This window comes from Sesamum indicum, linkage group LG14, assembly GCF_000512975.1.
Source record: "Sesamum indicum cultivar Zhongzhi No. 13 linkage group LG14, S_indicum_v1.0, whole genome shotgun sequence".
In the NCBI taxonomy this organism is placed as follows: domain Eukaryota; kingdom Viridiplantae; phylum Streptophyta; class Magnoliopsida; order Lamiales; family Pedaliaceae; genus Sesamum; species Sesamum indicum.
Genome location: NC_026158.1, coordinates 2700798 through 2722291, shown reverse-complemented (window position 1 = coordinate 2722291; position 21494 = coordinate 2700798). Strand labels below are relative to the sequence as shown.

General features: G+C 33.1%; 1 protein-coding gene across 3 annotated transcripts; it reads left to right on the top strand.

The window, feature by feature from the left end:
* LOC105176834 (putative GPI-anchor transamidase) lies at positions 2081–8685 on the top strand. 3 transcript variants are annotated; one of them, XM_011099759.2, is made up of 11 exons: positions 2081–2288; positions 2703–2744; positions 2857–3001; positions 3299–3528; positions 3983–4040; positions 5417–5494; positions 5643–5731; positions 6073–6154; positions 6516–6704; positions 6813–6961; positions 8295–8685. In XM_011099759.2, the coding sequence occupies exons 1-10, from the start codon at positions 2140–2142 to the stop codon at positions 6957–6959; spliced, it is 1209 nt and encodes a 402-aa protein (XP_011098061.1). In that variant the 5' UTR covers positions 2081–2139; the 3' UTR covers positions 6960–6961; positions 8295–8685. The 3 variants fall into 3 exon arrangements, with proteins under 3 accessions (XP_011098061.1, XP_011098062.1, XP_020554376.1); XM_011099760.2 differs by having other exon boundaries at positions 2140–2288; positions 8276–8685; XM_020698717.1 differs by lacking the exon at positions 8295–8685 and adding an exon at positions 7410–7603 and having other exon boundaries at positions 2140–2288.

Here is a 21494-nt window from a genome sequence, read left to right as displayed (position 1 = left end):
ACATAGGGCGAATTGAAATTCTGCAATAAGAGTACCTACATTGGGTTATGGCTTTACAAGAAAACAAAAGAGAAAAAATATAAGCCCAAAATACAAAATTAGTTTTTATACCCAGATAAGGTGTAAAAAGCTTGAGCCAAACATTTACCTTATTTTGGCCCATCTCAGGAATGGGCCAAAAAAAATCCAAACAAGGCAAATTCTTGTTTTCTCTTGTTTTCTGCTACAAAAATTTTCTTTTTTTGTATTATACATAAACACAATTTTCTATGTCTTGATTTTTATATATTTACTTTCATAGAGGGTTCTTCCTGTTTCCAACTTGTAAGTTTATTAAAAGCAACTTGAAATTGTTCTATCAGTAACTTTTATATTTTCCTCTTAGGCATTTCCCCACTCCTGCTAAAAACATATTTGTATTATGAAATAATATAAAATTGTAACAATACAAAAATTAGAATGGAGAGAACAGAAAAAAGTATTCTTATGTCATTTTTTTTAATACCAATACAAAAGGATATGCTCTAAAATTACAAACCAACAGTCTCATGTACTAACTGTGAACCAAATCATCATGATGAGGGGAGATGAATCAAAGGTTATAATTTGTGAGGGCATGTAAAGAGTATGGGAGATACATATAAACATTCACAAATTCTAAAACTCAAAACACTCTCCTTGGATGTTCATCAGTCAAGAATATACCTCATCAAAATTTTTCTATGAAAACTTATTGAAGGAAAAAGAGAACATTATGCTTTAGTTTGCAATTATATACTGCCTCGTTAAAAACTTTACTAGAAAAACCTAGTGGAGAAAAATCATGGTCAAGGAAAAAAGAGTGCAATGCCTTATTGACTCAACCATATTAAAATATTAATCGAGATCTTTGAGGCAACGAACCCCCATATTATGGGCTAGCTTCGCAAATATTGCAATAGGAAGTGCCTTGGTGAACAAATCTACTAGTCCATCACTTGAACGGACTTGTTGAACATCAATATCGTCATTCTTTGAAGATCGTGAGTGGAGAGGAATTTTGGTGAAATATGTTTATTCTATCTCATTCAATGTACCCTTCTTTTAGTTGAGCAATACATGTCATATTATCCCTGTATAAGATCATCAAGATAATCTTTCCAAATGATGATCCGCAAGTCCCTCTGATGTTTTGAATTACAAGTCTCAACCAAATACATTCTCGACTTGCCTCATGTATTATTATAATTTCTGCATGATTCAATGACGTCGACGTTATTATTTATTTTATAGATATCATGAAATTGTTGTACAGTCATAGGTAAATAAAAAGTCTGTTTGCGATCAGTTCTTATGAAGATCAGACAAATATCCAACATTTGCATAAAAATATTATATCAAGTCTTGTATGATTAGCAAGATAATAGTGCGCCAATTGGACTAAAGTATGGTACTTCAGGACCACATAGTTCTTTCTCACTTTCTTGAGGTCTTAAAGTGTTATTATTCACATCTAATGACCTTACAACTATCGGGTTGCTCGATGGATATAATTTTTCTATACAGATCATCTCTTTAATACCTTTGTGATATAAACTTCTTAATGCACAAGGATTTCATTCTTTAAATGTTCAACTTGCAATCCAAGACAATATTGTTCTTCCCAAATCCTTCATCTCATATTCTTTCTTTGAGTAGTTTACAGCCTTTAAAAGCTCTTCTATTTTAGGATTGGTAACCAGAATGCCAATTAAATTTTAAAGGTCGTCTAACAACTAGCAAAATCCATCAGACTCCATTAGGTTTGCGTTAACTTTTTTATTGTAAATCGACCAAAACACTATTATGGATTATAAATTATAATTCATTTACTTTTATTGACTAAAAATATAATTTTTTAAAAAATTTTCCGCCCACATTGTCTCAATTTTTTTAAAAAAAAAATAAATAGAAGAAAAATATTGATAATTTCAAGACTCTGTTCAAATATTATATAATTTTATTAAAAATAAAAGATATTAATAAATTTTTAAATAAATAAAATATATTTTAATCAGTATTGATGGTTATTTTATGAGTTTCCCTGTTAACAAATAAATAAAATATAACATGACTTAAATGGAGCTAAGGTCTCCAGTAGAAGATGAATAGGAGCTGAAAATGGAGAGCTTATGCAATTCCACGCGATTGTTGATTTCGATTCTTCTGCTTCTCCTCTGCAATGCGGTGCCATCACGTGCTTCCGATTCTTCTTCCACAACAATGCATACCAACAATTGGGCTATTCTTGTCTGCACATCCCGCTTCTGGTATTGTACTTTCTCGATACTCAACCTCTTCGATTCGATTTATTGGACATAGGCTGCGTTCCTTCACTTTTTTGCTTCCTGTGAAAATAGTTGGAGGGATTCTGATGACCGAAACCGAAGAAAATTAGGAGGGTTTTAGGAATTTCTGCACTATCCTTCTGTTTTATCTTCCTTAGTTCGATATTATATCATATCCGAAAATTGGGTTCCAGATATCGATATAAGGTGTTCAGTAAGTTAGTATTTCTGTTTCTGAATTTGTTTTGGTTTTAAGACTGGGTGTTGCTGGTTCAGTGGAAGATGAAAATTTAAGTGAAAAACTTGGGAATTATGGGGGGCTTCTGTAATTGTTATTATTGCAGCTTGTTCCTGCATCAGGATTTAATTTCGGTATGCTAACAATTTATCCTGCAGGTTTAATTATCGACATATGGCCAATACTTTATCTTTGTACAGGTAAATAAGAATTTATTCTTCATTCCTATTTATTGTATTTTATGCATCATTACTCGTGGCACCAAGTCGAAATGAGTTTTTCTTATTTTCTATATGTTTTTTTTGCTTATAGAACCGTTAAACGATTGGGAATACCTGATGAGAGGATAATTCTTATGTTGGCTGATGATATGGCTTGCAATGCTCGGAACAAGTATCCTGCGCAGGTGTTCAACAATGAAAACCACCGGCTTAACTTGTATGGGGACAATGTTGAGGTGGGTTCTGTATATTATGATTGTCCCACTCTCCCTTATTCACACATCAATGGATTTTCTGAAAGAATGATCCATGCGCTAAGGCCATTTAGCCAGACAGTTGAAATTCTGGAATATAGACTGCTTGCTTCTGTACCCCTTTTCTTAGCATCTGCAGGATTGGTATGCTTTTCATGAGTAACCCATGTGAATATGTAGTATAATTATGATTGTCAAACTTATGTTTATCTATTTGATTTGAATTTTCTCCTTTTCGTATTTTGATTGTGTCCCTAACAATAGCATGCTCCATTTTAGGTAGACTACCGAGGTTATGAAGTGACTGTTGAGAACTTCTTGCGAGTCTTAACTGGCCGTCATGAAACAGCTGTGCCAAGGTCAAAGCGACTTCTGAGTGATGAAGGTAGTCACATACTTCTATACATGACTGGTCATGGGGGAGACGAGTTTCTGAAATTTCAGGACTCAGAGGAGCTTCAGAGCCATGATTTGGCTGATGCAGTGAAACAAATGAAGGAAAAACGCAGGTTAGAGATTGGGTAACTTGTATTCTTGAATATGTTTTACATTTTGACCTTTTTAAATTTTGTATTAACTATGTGATATTTTCAGGGAATATAAAGTAAGAGATGTTTGAACATTAGCCTATTTGTTTATGATTTCATTTCCACTTTTCTATTTTGAAATAGTAATTAAAGTGAAACCATATTTGTTTACACGTATTCTCGTTGGAAATATATTGATTTGACACCATATTTCAATATAAAATACAATCTTATTAACTAATTCAAACATATTCTCATTTCACAGAAATACACATTTTCCCACTGAAAACTGAAAATGAAAAACCTCCTTACCCAGGGACATGTGATATTGACTTAAATAAATTCCTTTTTCTGAATGTCATGCTGAACAGCCAACAATCAAAGTTTATATCAAACTATGGGATAATGAGATTGCATCTTTTTGTCCAATTATCAGATTTAAGGAGCTGCTGATAATGGTAGATACTTGCCAAGCTGCCACCCTGTTTTCTCAGGTGAGTGATCTTATTCCCCTTATTCGCATGACAGATCTTTCTACAGTTTTTCTTACTTCTCTAGTGCTGATCTGACTGTCCCCTGCCCCCAACATGTGTTTGCATTTGACATGTGTTAATCTGCTTTTATAGGAACTTTTTGGGTAAGCGCAAATGTTCCTCTCAGTTTCTCCCTGGTTTCTACTATGTTATTGTTAAACCAATGTACCCCATAACACCCAAGTTGAAGACAAACATAAGATAATGCTTTGATCTTTATAGTCTTCTTTGGGGCCTCAATCTCAATTCAATTTAGCGTTTCTTTTCATGACAATAACTATTAGCAAAGTTCCTTTGAGGCAAAAGCTTTCCGTTGTTAAGATGTATATCTTCTTTTGCTTGAAATGGCTCCTCATCGTTCAACTGTTTAGATCCAAAAATCCATGCCATTTGGAGTGACTGTACATTTCTTGACCTCCAATTCTAGAAAATGGTCACATGAATCGACATAGTTTTTATTGGCCCACAGGTGAATCAAATGGATACCAGCTAATTCCATTTCATGATAAATGCAATTCGGTTTCCCTTCTGATGAACATAGTTATAAATGCATCTTACAAGCCCAGGCGTAGCAAATGGTGCATTGCCTTTTTATGTGGTGCTTTCAAAAATTGGGCAAAGCCCAATTTATTTTGATGATTGGGCTTCTCGCAGTGTTTAAAAAGATGGGCTTCAACAAGCCCAGCCTTAAACTTCTTTTTTTCTTTTAAGAAGCCACAACACCCCGGCCACCCCCCCCCCCACCCCAAAAAAAAAAAAAAAACAAAAAAAAAAGCAAGAAATTATGCCCCCCGCCCCCCCCCCCCCCACCCAAAAGAAAGAAAAAAAAAACAAGAAAAGAAACAAGAGAAAAACCTTGTTTGTGGCTTCTCTTTTCCAGCACAGTGACTGTGTCTTCTCTTTCCGAGCACAACACTTTCATCTTCTATTTTATGCTTGCTTGTTTTACAATGATTTTGTATGATTTGCTTTTGAAACCTTTTTTGGTTTTCTAAACCTAGTTGTTTTACATATTTCTTTTGTGGGATAATGGTTAAATCATCTCTAGTGTTCATATTTAGTTGTTAAAACATACTGATCTATGAATATATAATTTATTTATGCATATATGCTGGGCTTTAAAAAGGCATGTGCTGCGCTGTGCGCTGCGCCATGACTCTAGGGCACCTTTGCACCGTGATACGCCATGTGCCTTTAACAACTATGCCTATAAAAAGCAAAAAGAAAATGTCATTTCCTTCTTTCAGTTCAAAGGATATACTTCTATGGTAGCACTTTGTCTTTCAGAAGTTGTTTCAAGTTGCTTATGTAAAAAAGGCTTCTTAATTGCTTGGCAGCTTCAATCACCAGGTGTTTTGGCTATTGGAAGTAGCAAAAAAGGAGAGAATTCATACTCGCATCATCTCGACTCTGATGTAAGTATTTGTTAGCTTATTTCTTTGGCTTCTTCCTGCATATCGGTAGGAATTGATATTCTGGACATGACGGATTGCTGTAATTCTTGCTTTCTACTCAGCCATTTACCTTTTTTTAAATATCTTTTTCATTTGCCTTTTCATGCAGGTTGGTGTATCTGTTGTAGATCGATTCACATTCTATACTCTTGCTTTCTTTGAGAGGTTGAATATGTATGATAACGCTTCATTGAGCAGGTATTTGAAAGAAAACTTTGATTTATTCATAACTCTTATGATAGTGCTCAGTCCTATTGTTAACTTCAAGTCCTTGTGTTCATGTGAGCAGTAGGTGATCCTTGGTCTTCCAAATAAAGGAAGCACGCAGGCTTTATTGTCCACTTGTTTTTTTGTGGAGTGTTATGGAAGATTACTTGTGTTTTTTATGCGTCCTTCCTGGCTTGCTCTGCAGAATTGCCCTGATGAGAAACTTTTCATAATTTAACTGTTTTCTGTTTTACCAAAAAGCTTTCCTTGTTTTGCGAACATCTTAATTAATAATTAATGATAATACTTTTGAGTTGTCCTTTGTTTTGCAGTCTTTTCAATTCTTATAATCCAAATTTGTTGATGTCAACTGCGTACTATCGAACTGATTTATACCAACGGAAGTTGGACGAGGTATGTTAGTGAGATCCTTATTCTTGTGTTTTACTGGGTTCCGCTCTATGGAGTTTATGGGGTCTCTTTTTTCTTCCTGTTTTGTTCCTTTTATATTATATTGCTCGTCTTTGGTGAAGCTTTAATATGATTGTTTATGGATTCCATTTTCTGTTTCTACGTGCTGTAAGTAGTGCTAGTCTGAAGAGGAAGTTGAGGCCAGATTTGAGGAATATTTTTGCAGATTGCTCAGGAAATGTTTGGATTACCTAATTTAGAACAACTAATGAATAAAACCTACCCAGTACACATTTCCTTTGTGATGAAATAGCTGTCTTAGATTTTCAATTAACTTCCCTGTTTTCTCTCCTGCTGTTTGTAGGTACCAGTGACCAACTTCTTTGGTTCTGTCATGGAAACTATCCATACTGATTCACCTTATCGAGCTTTCTCAGGCATATCCTCCAAAAGATCTAAAATTGAGATGCCTTTGGATCAATCAGACAGGGACAACCGAAGAACACTACAAGGTTCAGATGTTCCACAAGAATTAGGTGACTCTAAAGTAAATGTGAGATTTCTATATGCTTGTAACTAAATGATTTATAGTTTTAACTCTTATTTAGAAACCAAATTTCTTAAAATTGAAAATGACTAGGTTAAGGGTTTCATGCTGCAGGCTGAACAAACTAGTTGTCCATTTACACGCACTTGGAATATTGTTCTTGGCCGGATGGAAAAGCTGAAGCAATTAGATAGTTTGGTGAACTATGGTTTGATATTGATGTTCCCAATTGCGGCACTGTCTTCTTGGGTTTCACTCTGAAGGTGAGAAGCATCATAAACTGATTCGTCAGTCTTTAGAAAGTAAACTTTTTAATACCACATTTTGTTGCTTTTTTCCCAGCTGAACTCAATGTTTATTATGCTTTCTTTACTGCTTTCATGTTCTTAACTACATTATATTGTGGATTGCTTAAGAATTGTAGCCTCAGTGTTCGTGACGCCTAGCATCCCATCAGTAGTTCTTGTATTCTGGAAATTGGTTTGTATCTTTCTTTGCTATACCAGAGGGCAGTATATTTCCATTGTGCAATTGGTGGTGCTATGGTGCAGTTATGTCATGCATTTCCATTCAAACTTTCTGAAATTGAAGGGGCAAATTATATGGAATGACTTAGATTTGCATGTTATCTTAATGCTTGAAGCCTAAAATTTAGTACGTCAGCCTTTTTACATGATCAATACATCCCACCAATTGTCTTCATGAATTCAGGTTGGATACATCGATGTCATACCATTTTCTACCTTGGCTCCAAACTCTTAGGGTTCGTTTGGTTTGATGAGGGGAAATGGGAAGTGAAAAGGTGGATGAGGAGGGGAAAGGATAAAAATCTTCCTTTTAGTTGTTTGGTATGATTGGAAGGGAAGTAAATCTCAATACTTCCTCTTGTTTGGTAAGAAGGAATGACTAATTTTTGAATTTTATTGATTAGCCTTTTCTCTTCATTTTGTACTAGAAAATAAAAACTTATGTTATACTAAAATAATTTTAAGTTGCTAAAATATTAAATTTAAAAATTTATTTATAAAAATATTCATCAAACAAGAATAAAACAAGAACAAGAATATTTTTTATATGGCTATGTTTCCTCAAAGATTATGTACGGATGTTATCTAGAAGAAAAGGAAAAAGAAATGGAGGGAAATTATATGTATGAGTAATGGAGTAAATAAAAATAAAATATGTACTTTTTTATCTTTTTGGCCTTATATTTCACTTTTCCGCGTGATTTTGGATGGAAACAAAATTGGGCTCTGAAAATGTTTTATATACATCTAATTTTACTTCCTCTGTGTCAATTCTCCCTAACCAAATACCATATTTTTCTTATACATCACTTTTTACTTCCATTTTTCTTATACACTCATTTTCACCCCAACCAAACAAGTTCTTAGTTCCCACCATCGTACAATCATCTCTGTCTGTTTTTTGGGTAAGTTCCTCTTATCACAAAAATAATTTATTTGCCATATGTTAATGCTGCTGGCTTATTAGAACAACAATATAAATTTTCTTGGGATATTCCACTGTTTATCCATATTTACTAGTTACTACATTTGCCATTACATAATCTGCAGCCTTGAAATGGAAGTGCAGGAAACTGCGTTTCAAGACGGATGGTGGTTTGTGTGAATCAGAGAAGCCACCAATCACAAAGTTGCTATCGCAAGTTTTTCAGCAGATGACTTGAAGGAACTGAAACCCGGAGGGAACACTAGATCTTGAGCAGTCAAGCTAACTAACAGGTTCCAGGCTTGACATGAACAGAAGTCAGAAAGATGTTCAGCTATAGAGTTGGTATACTATTCTAACCATCTTTTTGAGCATAACAATGATGTTTTGTAAAATTTGTCATCTTAAACTAAAGAACATCTTGGAAGCATAGAGCTCCACAGACATAGGTCAAGAGAATTGAATTTGAACATTTTGTAAGCAGCTTTCTAAACTTTGAAATTTAATCTTTACTTGTCCTCTTGGTTTTTGTGAATCTTGCTAGTATTGATTTGTGGATTGGCTACGGTAGTTGGTTATTCTGAAATTGTGCATCTCTGAACTCCGTAGCTGGATGTTACTTCCTGAAAGAATAATTGGTCAATGACATCTATATCTATATCTGTTGATACTATACTATATATAAAAGTATGAATAGTTCTTCTATAAATGTTTCTCATCATCAATCTGAATAAATTCAAAAATAACACATACACACAGCTGCTCATCATACACAATCTCTGGCTTATGTGGAGGAACTGGAATGAAGCTATTTTTAACAATACACCAATTAATGAATACTTTATCAGTTTATCACTAAGAAAGCAAGATTGCTTACACTTTCTCACTACCAGGATTTAACTTCACAACTAGAGTTAGTTGTAGCAAACAGATTCGTATCAAATGGAATACGCCATCTTCAAGCTTAACATTGACGGATCAACTATAGGAAATCTATGGTATTAGGGTATTGTTTCGAGATCATGAAGGTGAGCTCATTGCAGGTTTGATGAAATATACTTGTCCCTCTACTAACAATAATGCAGAAATGCATGCATTATGGAAAGGCTTGAAAATGGCATCGGAGCTCAATGGAGAGCTTGATCACCAAAACTGAACTTTGATCGGGTCCAGCTCTGCCAACCAAGATTCCGCGGAACCTTCTTCGGGATTGCTGGCGGAATATTGAGTGAATTCGAAATCAGTCATTTTGCAGCACTGCTACAGATAATCTAACAAATCAGCAGAATTTTTGGCGCAGAGTGCTTCAGCACTCTGTTTTTCACCCACCTAAAAAGTTAGCATGAGTTTTCTTAATCAACTGTTGCATATTCTCAATTTTTATTTTGTCAAAAGGTGCAATTTTTCTTTCTTGAAATTTTGGAGGCATAATATCTGATGTGCATTACCTTAAGAATAAAGTTACAGTCAATTTTATGTTTACATAGAAAAAGTGATGTAAATTACATGATAACACTATATGTACATTACAGTCAAATAAAAATTTATGCACGCCATCACATACAGACAGAATAAGTACATTATATTCAAATAAAGTTTGTGTCCGTAGAGACTACGTGCCACCATTATTAGAAAAATTAAATAATTTTACAAGTTAATTGTAGTTACTTTATATTTTAAGATGTCCAGTAGTTGTTGCTAAACACACCTTCACCCCCATCACTTTGTCCACTCACTGTCCGTTTTTCTTCCTCTTTTATGTTTCTTGTTTATTTGTTTGTGTTTTTTTTTTTTTTCCCCTGTGTTTTCCTTTTGGTTTTTGGCAACTTGCAACTGCTAATGGAAAGACAAAAGTAATGCAATTCTGGCTCATTGTCAAATTAAAATATGAATTCATACAATAAGTTCAATAAAATTTTTCAATCATCCTAATATCAATTTCTCTTAAAAAAATATAGTAAGAATATGTGAAAAAAATAATTTTGGACCTACTATATATATGTATATATATTTTCATTAACGAAAATTGGAAACTATTTTATAATATACATCTTGCTATCGTGGTATATAATTCTCTAAGGGCTTAATGCAATTTATCCATATGAAGATTAGAAATGAACAAATTACTCATAAGATAAAGAAAAAAGAAAAAAACAACAATTTACCCTTTGTCGGAAAAGGTACATTGCTTCATTATAAAAAATACAAGGTGGTAAATTGCTGTATTAAAAAAAAAAGGAATGTAAATTATTATTTTATTTTATAAAAAAAATAATTTGCTCATTTATAATATCACAGAAGGGCTGCTTGCGTTTTTCCCTATCCTCTAAATATGTAAGAAAAGAAGGGATGAATAATATTTTACAAATTACAATGCTAAAGTTGACATTAGTACAAGAAGTTTGAGTTCAATTTAAGTTCCTTGGAATGATCAAAAGAGATTGTCAAAAAGAATAAATGAAAGTTCAGAATGATGACTTATTTAATTGGTGATCAGTAGTTGCTTGTGAAGTGGATGCTGAAAAATGGGGCTAATTAATATTGCATGATGATAATCATACTAAAACTTATATTCTTATCGTACCCATAAATATCGTTGACAGAAAAACTGTAATTTTAGTTTTGCAACTTAGGAAATAATGTTTCTAGTACTGTATGAATAGATTTTCGTAATTTAGTTTTGTAACTTTATAATTTTGATAATTTTAATTCTTTTTAGGCCAATTTGACCGGAAATTATAATTACTTGCAAGTTTAGTCCTGCAAATAAATTTATACAGGACAAAAAATGCCAACTCCCTTAAGTTATAAGACTGAAAATGGCAACCCCCCTAAATTATATGACTAAAATTATTATTTAATTGGATCATGTGTAAGTCACATGCAATTTGTGAAAATTTTCAATTTTTTAAAGTTACAAGACCCAATTGCAAAATTAATTCATATGGGTCCACAAATACCACCTCAATAAGTAATAGGACTAAAATTGCAATTTTTTGACCGCAGACTGTCTTGAAAATTATGCAGATACTACATAAAGATATATATTTTTTTATATATATATATATTTTCACTTTTTTTTTGTTTAGTTTCGTCCAAAATGATAAGCTAATACGAGGCCTAAGTGCAGGCCCCCTCCAGTAAACATAAGGATTAAAAGAAAGGAGACGAGTAAGTAAATTTTCTTGATACACAATTATGAAATTGGATGTATTAAATTTTTGGAAAAATTACATTTTGTTATTTAAATTATGCCCTTTTTTATAATTTACTATCGAATTTTTTTTTGTGTCAACTTAGAATCTGAACTTTGCGAAATTTGCACTTTGTCATATATGATCGTTTTTTCTTGATTTTTCTATTAGAAAAAACATCACATGCTGTACATATGTGACATCAAATAACCCTTAAATAGCATATTTGCACTGCATGCGATGTCTTTTCCACAAAAAAATTGGTTGAAAAACAGTTATAAATGACAAGTGTAAAATTTTGTTGAGATGGTAAGTTGATACAGAAAAAAGTTTAGATGCTAAAGTATAAAAACAGTCATAATTCGAATAGCAAAACATAATCAACTCTAAAATTTTTTATTGTTGATAATTATTTCTAAGATTATATGAAGTTTTCTTTTATTTGTCATACTCAAATTGGAAACAATATTATTTACGTCAAATATAAGTGATCAGTTCTAATTTGCTGATGGATAAATTTAAACTTATTTAATTGGAGTAATCCATAGTTGAGTACTATAAATCTTTTTACTAATTTCGTTGCATGTACTTCTAATTAACAAGTATTCTTGAGTGGACAAGAATTCAATTATTTCGCTTCAATATATAGTACCCATACACAATATTATAAGGTCGTGTTAATTAATATTTTAAAATTTAACCCGGATCGACTGGTCGGATTAGTAGAACCATCACCCAATTCATAACACGGTAAGATCCAACTCATAAAACTCGGACTAGCTAACAACTGTTCTATTTTTTTAAAATTGTTCGAACTGCCAGTTGAGCCAGTGACTCGATTGACCCAACTTTGAATCAAGTGATCAACTGATCAGTTCATGAACGTTTTTAAAATTTTTAAAACTCGATAAAATTTGAAATTAAACCCATGGCATTTTATATGAAAATTGAAAAAAATACCAAGGAACCAACACCCTCATTATAATAATTATTTAAATTGTATTTTGATAAATGAACAAACTCATTAAACCCATAATCTAATTTAATTTTAAGAACTGTGGATGCTAACTATTTATTGAAAATAAAATTTAGTTATAACTTAATTATAATGGGAAATAGTTAATTATGTTTGTTGTTTATATAATTCTTCTATTTTTATTCTTGACCTAAAAATTTTAATATAGTGATTTACTATTAAATTTTATGTGACACTTACAAGATATTTGTTGCTTCTCCTTATTTATAGGATGATAGAATATTAATCACAAACGCTTATATCTCTCTATTCCAATAGCAAGTAATTGGCATTTTGCAGCTCAAACACAATATTTTGACACATTTTACCCCTACAGGCTAACATCCATTTTACCCCTGTATATTTTTTAGGCAAAATTGCAATATTGGTCCCATAAGTATAGGGGGTGGTAAAATTGGGACAGTAACTACAAGACTGGCAATTTTAGTCCTGTAAGTATTGATTTTTTGACAATTTTGGTCCTTCCGACCAAAATTGCCAAAAAACGCGGCGGAGGGATTTGGGGCTTAGGGTTCCGATGTCCACGTGCGCAATTTAAACACATAGGAGTTTACGTGGCTAATGACGTGGCTAATGATGTGGATGAAGCTGAAATTAGAGAAAACCAACGATCAGTGCCTCCTCCGGCACCTCCTCCTCCACCCCTGCTCGAAGCCACCGCCACCGCCTCCAGCACCGATACCAGCAGCAAAGTTTCAGTTTTTGGTGGAAATATGTTCAACGATTCACCCGAAGAAGAGTGGTACGACAAAAGAAATCGCGACAGGGATAGCTTCGTTGTGCAAAGGTTAAAGGAAGAGAAAGAAGGGAGTGTAAAATAGAGATATTTACAACCATGCCACTCAGAATTCTTCTCCACCTTCAATAATCTATTAAAAAACAAGTAGCAAAAGCAAGCGATTCCAACAGTCCTCCACAGCTCCGCCGCCCCCGCCACCTCCACCGCGCGCTTCATCAATACTCAATTCTTTATTCAAAAATGGAAGCAAAAGCCAGCGCTTCAAAAACGTTACCACCACCCACCCCCTGCACCACCTCCTCCCCCAACAACTCCTCCCTGGCTCCGCCATCTCAACACCGGCAAGCCACCAAAACCCACAAAATCGAGCCCACAGTACCACGAGAACGTGATCATTGCCCCACCATCTCCGCTGATCCCACTGCCCCCACCTCCCCCTTTGCCCCCATTCAGAATGGCGGAACTCAAATTCGTCGCCCAAGGAGATTTCGTGATGATCCGCAGTGCACATAGCTCCCGGTGCAATTCGCTTGAGCTGGAAGACATAGACTTCATGTGAATGAAATCCGACATCGGAGACTCAGCCGGGCCCTCCATTTCTTGCCCAAGCCCAGATGAAAACGTGAAAGCCAACACTTCCATAGCCAGTCTCTTTCCCGCCTAAGCCACATCATTAGCCATGCAAGCTCCCAGGTGTTTAAGTTGCGCACGTGTACGTCGAAACCCTAAGCCCCAAATCTCTCCGCCGCGTTTTTGGGCAATTTTGGTCGGAAGGACTAAAATTGCTAAAAAATCAATACTTACAGGACTAAAATTGCCAGTCCTATAGTTATGGTCCCAATTTTGCCACCCCCCTATACTTACGGGACCAATTTTGCAATTTTGCCTATTTTTTAAATAGTTAAAATCTTCTCTGTGTTTTAGAAATTCAGTATTTCGATAAATTCAGCAAAAAAAATCCTCCTCTCTTTAAAAACTACAGAAGGTGGGGTGCACACGTCTGAAGTGGGATTGGGCTTCATTTTTTGCGTATTTTGATATTTTTTACTTTAATTGATTAAAATGTCCCTACATTGTATCTAAAATTACAATTGTTAAAATGACTTTTTTAAAAATTTCTTTTTGGTCGTTGTATCTATGAGGGTGGTTAAAACATTTTATATGGCTAAAAGTCATGACAAATATTGTACCATGGCTCGTAGCTATGGCAAATAACTTCTTATTGGTAGAAAATCTCTGTTTTTGCAGTAATTTTATTTAACCGTGGTCAATTAAAATTATTTACCATAGTTTTTAATCCATAACTATTAAACTTGTAGTCAATAGTCATTTTTTTTTCAAGGGATTGTAGTTGTACAACAATCTTCCATGATTTCTTTGTTGTATAAAACCATGGGGGAAATTATATTTTTTGTGTCACACAGTAGAGAGTATTGCATTTCTGGTCCCATAGTTTACGGGCTTAGTGCATTTGGTCACTTGGGCCGAAAAATTGTAGTATTTTTATCTTATGAAACTAAATGTGCCACAGTAATTATCCTATGGAACCAAAAATGCTACATAATGTGATAAGCTCATAAACTGTAGAACTAAAAGTACAATACTTCTATCGTGTGGGACCAAAAATACAATTTCCAAAAATCATGATAATATTTTTCTCATTTTTCACATGCCTTCTAAAGTATTTCTCTTGCTTTCAATCTCACAAGATTGTAATAAGCTTTAGGAAAAAGTGCAAGCAACCTCTTGTGATATTGAAAATGAGCAAACTACTCATTTATGAAAAAACATAGTAATTTACCTCTTAGTGTTTTTAAAAATACAACAATTTACACCCCCTGTATTTTTCAAAATGAAGTAATTTTACCTCCCTATCTAAAAAGATAAATTGCTTCATTTTAGAAAACACAGAGGAATAAATTGCTATCAATTTTTCATAGAGAACTAATTTATTGTAATATCACAGAAGGGATAAATTGCATTAAGCCCTAAGTTTTGGAAGTAAATTGTTTTGGGCGCGTGAGAAGTACAAAAATAATTGTTAAGTAACTTTGTAATGTATAAGAAGATCAAAACTTTCAATTTTACTCACTTTTTTTTTTTTTTTTACCGCTTCAACAATTACCTTTTCTATATAGCATCAGATTATATTTACCTATTCGAATTATATATACATCACAATTACGGCTACAAAAGTTTATTAACCACATTTTGGTTAACAAAATACAAGAAATATTAAGCGAGAAACAAAATAAAATTAACTATACATTTGAGGGCAAGGAGTGGCTCTAAACAAAAGCAAGTAGCAACCGGAAGAAGGACTAGCCAACGTCCATCATCGATCGAGTTACATTCTACATCACAGTTTTATTGCGGTTTGTCATAAGCGCCCAAGTGATGAAAGCATCCAAAGTGTATTGCTCACCGTACCCATTCGAGGCAATTTTCAGCCTAATCATGCCGTTCCATCATAGTAAACCACGGGATATTAGATAGTCCCCAAACCTACCTACCTAGAGTGTCATCCCACATGGTATGATTCTCCCTCCTCCTCCTCAAGATCGTCGAGCCTGCCATGCGGTTGTGTTTTCATTTTCAATTTTTAGTATAAAATATGTGTTTTGGATTTGTTAATGGATTTTCGTGTGACAATGAGAACATATTTGGGTTAGTTGATAGGATTATATATTATTTTTAGGCAAAATTGCAAAGTCGCTCCTATAACTGTAGGGGTTGGCAAAATTAGTCCAATGAATACTGGACTGGCAATTTGATCCTGTAAATGTTAATTTAGTGGCAATTTTAGTCCTTTTGATAAAAAATATAGATAAATTAGCCGGACAAATTGGGGCTTAGGGTTCCGGCTGCTAACTGATCTCAACTTATATATGTGGCATGGGCAGGGGGAAAAAAATGGCACACCTAAATCACATGAGAAGCATTTGGCTGCTAATTTTGTTGTAAAGTCCCCCAAATGTGTAAGTGAGGTCTATTTGGATGTCGGAACCCTAAGACTCAATTTTATTTGTTAACTTCCGGCCAGAATGACTGAATTTGCTATAAATATAAAATATAAAGTAGTAAAATTGTCAGTCATAAAGTTACAGGACCAATTTTGCCACCTCTATACATACAGGACTAATTTTGCAATTTTGCCATTATGTCATTAGTGGTGTCAAATCAGTATATATTCTGTTATTTGATAAAAATGATATTTATATTTTTATATTCTTTATTTAAATGAAATTAATAGTTCTATTTTTTATTAATTCAGAATTGCCAGTGATATCATATCAAAATATTATTAGTTTATAAATTAATTATTAGAACAATTTTATATGTATACAAATATATAAAAGAGTAATGATTGAGAGCAGGAGGAATACATACAAATGAACTTATTTTCAATTTCATCACTGTTTTAAAGAAATGGTAACTGAAATTAAAAACACAACCAAACTATAATGATTCGGACAGTAGTTACAATACAAATAATTAACAGACTGCATTTGACCAAATTTGTACATTAATCAGCTAATGTATATATTGTACTGATGAAATTTCTAATTAATGGGAACATTTTTTTCTATTAAAATTAAGCGTTAATCGTATTTATCGATTTTCATCCTTAAAGTATACCTAATCAAACACCCTACATTAGAACGTACCAAAAGGTCCACCTAACTTAATTCCATTAATAAATCATTAAATTTGTGCTGATGTGGTCTTTACGACTGTTGAATATATTTGTTGGAATTTTTTAGACTTTTTTGACTATATATACGTTTGAGTTGTTACGTACATACTTGTGCACGAAAAGATCAAGGAAAATTGTATTAGAAAAATCAAGTCAAGTACACCAAAAACACAATATAATAGATTTTTTTCCTTCAGGTTTAATTGTAAGTTTATATTAAATTTATTACGTTTAATTGATAATTATTTTAAATTTTACTAAAACGAGTAACAAATGAGACTAATTTTGTAATTTGAAAAATATTCAGAAATTCCAACAGTTTTTTCTAACATTCATAAAGACCGAATCAATTTCAATCTAATGGTTTTACTAAGGTTGTTAAGTCAGTTGGACCTTTTTTGTACGTTTTGAACATTAAGGGTGTTTGCAACATTAGGTTATTTCAAGCATTTGTAAGTGTAATTAACCCTAAAATTAAGTCATAACAGCAAATCACAATATGTACAAAAAAGAACTATCTATAATGACACTCCAAAAAATTACTCTGTGCAGCGTTGGAAACGTGTTGGATATGGATATGGTTCGGACACGACATCCGATGTCCAACACATTTTTGACACGTTTAGGATTTCTTTTATAATTTAAAAAATTTTGGGGTTGTCATTAAAAAAAAGGAGTTTTGGGTTTATAAAAAAAAATAAAAAATTTAATTCACTCCTCTCTAAATAAAAATTTTGGGATGAAAGTATTAAAATTTGTAGAGACGGTCACGACAAATTTTCATTAGTAGAAATACTGAAAGAGTTTGTGGGATTACTAGAAATTCTTCACATCATATTTTTTTAAAAATAATCTGTATCTATTTTTTAAAAGTTGCATTTGGTTAAGAATTTAAATATAATATCTGCTTATTTTATGTTATATTTTGATACTTTTCATATTACATATTTCAACTTTATAAGACATTAAGAATATATATGTAATAAAAAAATATATTATAAATAGCCGTGTCAATATTGTGTTGTATTATAATTTTTTTTAAATTTTTCGTATCGTTATATCCATATTATATTATGTCCGTGTCAATGAATCACAGAGAACTATCCTTGATCCCATAGGAGATTATACATTATAGACATTGGGTTAATTGTATTTTACGGCGTGTAATTACTGTTAAGTACAAAATCTATTTGCCCAAAAGAAAAAAGGAAACAGAAAAAAAATGGTAATGTGGATTTTTGTTTTTTTTTAAAGGCTCATAAATCCCACTACAGGGAGTCTGATTGCCTTTTATTTAAAAGTTTACAAAGTGGGACAATTATATTTTTAGTCCTTAAATATTGTCACTAATTTGTTTTCGATTTCTAAATATATTGAAATTTTATTTTAATCTTTTAACTTCTAAAAATATCAACAGTTTTGGTTCTTAAGTCTAAGTATTCACCATTTTGCTATTTCAAAGAAAAACATATAGTCTAATGAATTTCTTATGCTTATGATCAGGCGTAACATGATTCCAAAAATAAAATTAAGCCTCCATAAATTCATATCTTGTTTTGACCGTCTTGTCGTAGGTATTCCAAGTCCTCGATTTTACGGAGTTCCTCCAACCATACTACCGCAACAGATGGTTTGTAGGTACTTCTTGACTCCTTCTGTAACAAACAACACAGTCCTGTTTCGTTTTCTATCATAAGGCGTAAAAGTTGGGTAGATAGGTTGAATAAGCCGTTTTTTACTGAAGGAGCTAAGTACCTATGAACCATCTGTTGCGATAGTGTTGTTGGAGGAATCCGTAAAATCGAGGACATGGAGTACCCGAGAACAAGACGGTCAAAGAAAAGTACGAATTTCTGGAGGCTTAATTTTATTTTCGAAAGCATGTTGGACCTAATCATGAGCATAGAGAATAAATAATTGGACTTTATGTTTTCTTTGAAAGGGAAAAATTTTCACTAATTAGGCCTAGGACTAAAACTATTAGTATTTTAAAAGTTGAAGGACTAAAATAAAATTTCAATATGTTTAGAAACAAAAAACGAATTAGTAGCAATGTTTGAGGACTAAAATTGTAGTTATCCCTTACAAAGTCTATATCTCATCGTGAGAAAAGAAAAAAGAAAAAACATAAAGTTTACAAAATCGTATTGTTTTTCCTTTTTTTTCCCCCTTCTTTATGAAGAATTTTTATTTATTGTTATTATTTATCGAAAGATCTATTGCATTTATCCCTAAATTATTATGCAGATAACACAATGGAGGGATGCTCCTTTGCAAGTAACAGAACCTTTTACATTTCAACTGTCAGAAATTTGGATAAAATGTATTTTTATCTCATAATTTAAGTTATTTAATATTTTTATTCTTTAACTTTTTGGGACAGTATTTTGGTCTTGTATCATTTTAATTTCCTTAATCTCAATCTTTTTGTTCGCTGAAGTTCACTCCACCAATGAGAAGGGTGGACTACGGCAACAAATGACTGAAATTATGAAAATTAAAAATGATGCAGGCACTAGAAAAATATGATTTTCCGTTACGGTTAATAACTATTGTTAAAAGAAGAAAATCTTGGCAAATTCAAATTAACCACGACTTCTCGACGGCCATTAGTCATTGTTTCTACAAGTGCGGCCGAAACTTTAGTCATGGCCAAAATCATGATAAATGTTTTGGCAATGACTAAAAACCACGACGAATATTGATTAATCATGGTAAAAATTTAAGTTTTTTTGTTTAAATCCTAGCCCTAATTTATTTACCCTGACTGTTCGTTTTCTGCACTGATTTTCTCTAGTTTCTTCTTCTTCTTTCTCTCTTTTTCTCTTTCCTCCCTTTCTCTCAACCGCCGCATCTCTCGCTGTCAACTTTCTGTCTCTCACTCTCCTCGAATTCTTTTTTGATAATCAATATCCCTATCTCTAATCTCTAAATCCTACCTCTATAAATACCTCAAGAGGTTTTTTAGATGAAGATAACCCTGACTAAGAAATCTCCCTCTTCTTCTCTAGCTCCGATTGAAAGCGAACCCGGTTGTTCCTAAGTGGAATTCTGGTGTGGTGTTATGAGTGGTCCTTTGTGGATTGATTTCTTGGTGACAATTGTGTTTCGGTCTATGTGACTAAGGCCTTAGTGGTTGTTTGAGTGGCTTAGCCTTAGTGGTTGGTTTTGGGGCAAAAGCAATCGGTTGTTGTGGTTGCCGGTCTGTGTGGTTGTGGGCTATCCTACCAAATTTGGCTTCTTGAGCCAAATTATCTTATTCTGTTATTATTCTTTCATTTATTATTAAATTTGTAAATATTTGGTCTGTGTATCTTGTTTTGTTGATTCAGTAACATAAATTGTATTAAGAGTTTTCGTAACTCACTAACTTTCCTGTAATAATTGAGTTAGAATTTATTTATTTGGGTTCATCACTGCTGAGATAAATTTCCAATATTATAAACTCTAAGATGATTGATATTCCAAAAGATAAAAATATCCTCGTTATTTTCAATTTTAACCTTTACATAGTTCACACTATTATTTAATAACGAAGAATTCTCTTTCTCTCCAACCTTAATCCTATGATGCCCCTAACATTGCATGAAATGCCAATATTACACTACATTTGAATTAATTCTCATGTCAAAAATTTCTCACTTTTGTAAAAAGAAAAATAAATTATCAGTTTACATTTATATTTGGAGTTAAACTAATCTGTAATATTTATAAAAATATTCTAAAAAAATCAAATACAACGCACGTCACGAAATAATTATTTACTTAATTTTAATAATATCATATTCTTTCTGGTAATTATACAATAAAAAGAATTTATTATGTTAAACACCTAACATTTTATAAAAGGGCAAAAGACAATTTTCGTCCCACAGTTATAGGCCATTTTCGTTTTAGTCCCGTAAGTATCTAGGGTTTCAATTTGGTCCCGTAAAACTGAAAAATTCGCAATTTCAGTCCAAATTTCGCCGAAAAATTTTGTGGGTCGCCGGAAAAAGTCACATGCGATGCATGTGACTTTTAAAATTGGGGGCTCGATCCTGATTGGCTGAAAAAACTGACGTGGCGCATATGTGGCGCATAGGTGTAAATTAAAAAAAAAAAACGACTGACGTGGATTTTTAATCCACGTCAGCTGCTGACTAGGATTTAAATAAAAGAACAACACAAACAGACGGGATTTCTCTCTTACATTGCAGCGTCTTCACCATTTTCACCCATTTCCCCCAAAATCAAGAAGAACCCTAGAACACCCAACAAAATTGAAGAGCAATGTCTACTGTAACAAGCACGACGGAATGCAACTGTGGAGTGGCAGCTGTGATGCGCACGTCATGGACGAACGGCAATCCGGGGAGGAGGTTTCTTTCATGTCGAAATTACAAGGTAAATTTCCTAATTTAATTTAAAGTTTTAGTTTTGAAAATAATATTTTGGTTTTCCATTTTGGCAGAGAGGAGGGTGTAGGTTTTTTTTATGGGAGGACCCACCAATGTGTGAAAGAGCTAGGGTGATTATTCCCGGATTGTTAAGAAAAATCAATGCTTTGGAAGGAGATGTTGAAGCCTTGCGCACGAGCAACCGATTTATGAGAAAGTTGATGATGATGGGCTCTCTCTGTTGTTTTTTAATTTTTTTCTTTTTTTTGGTTTAGTTTGGTTGTAAAGTTTGTAATGAA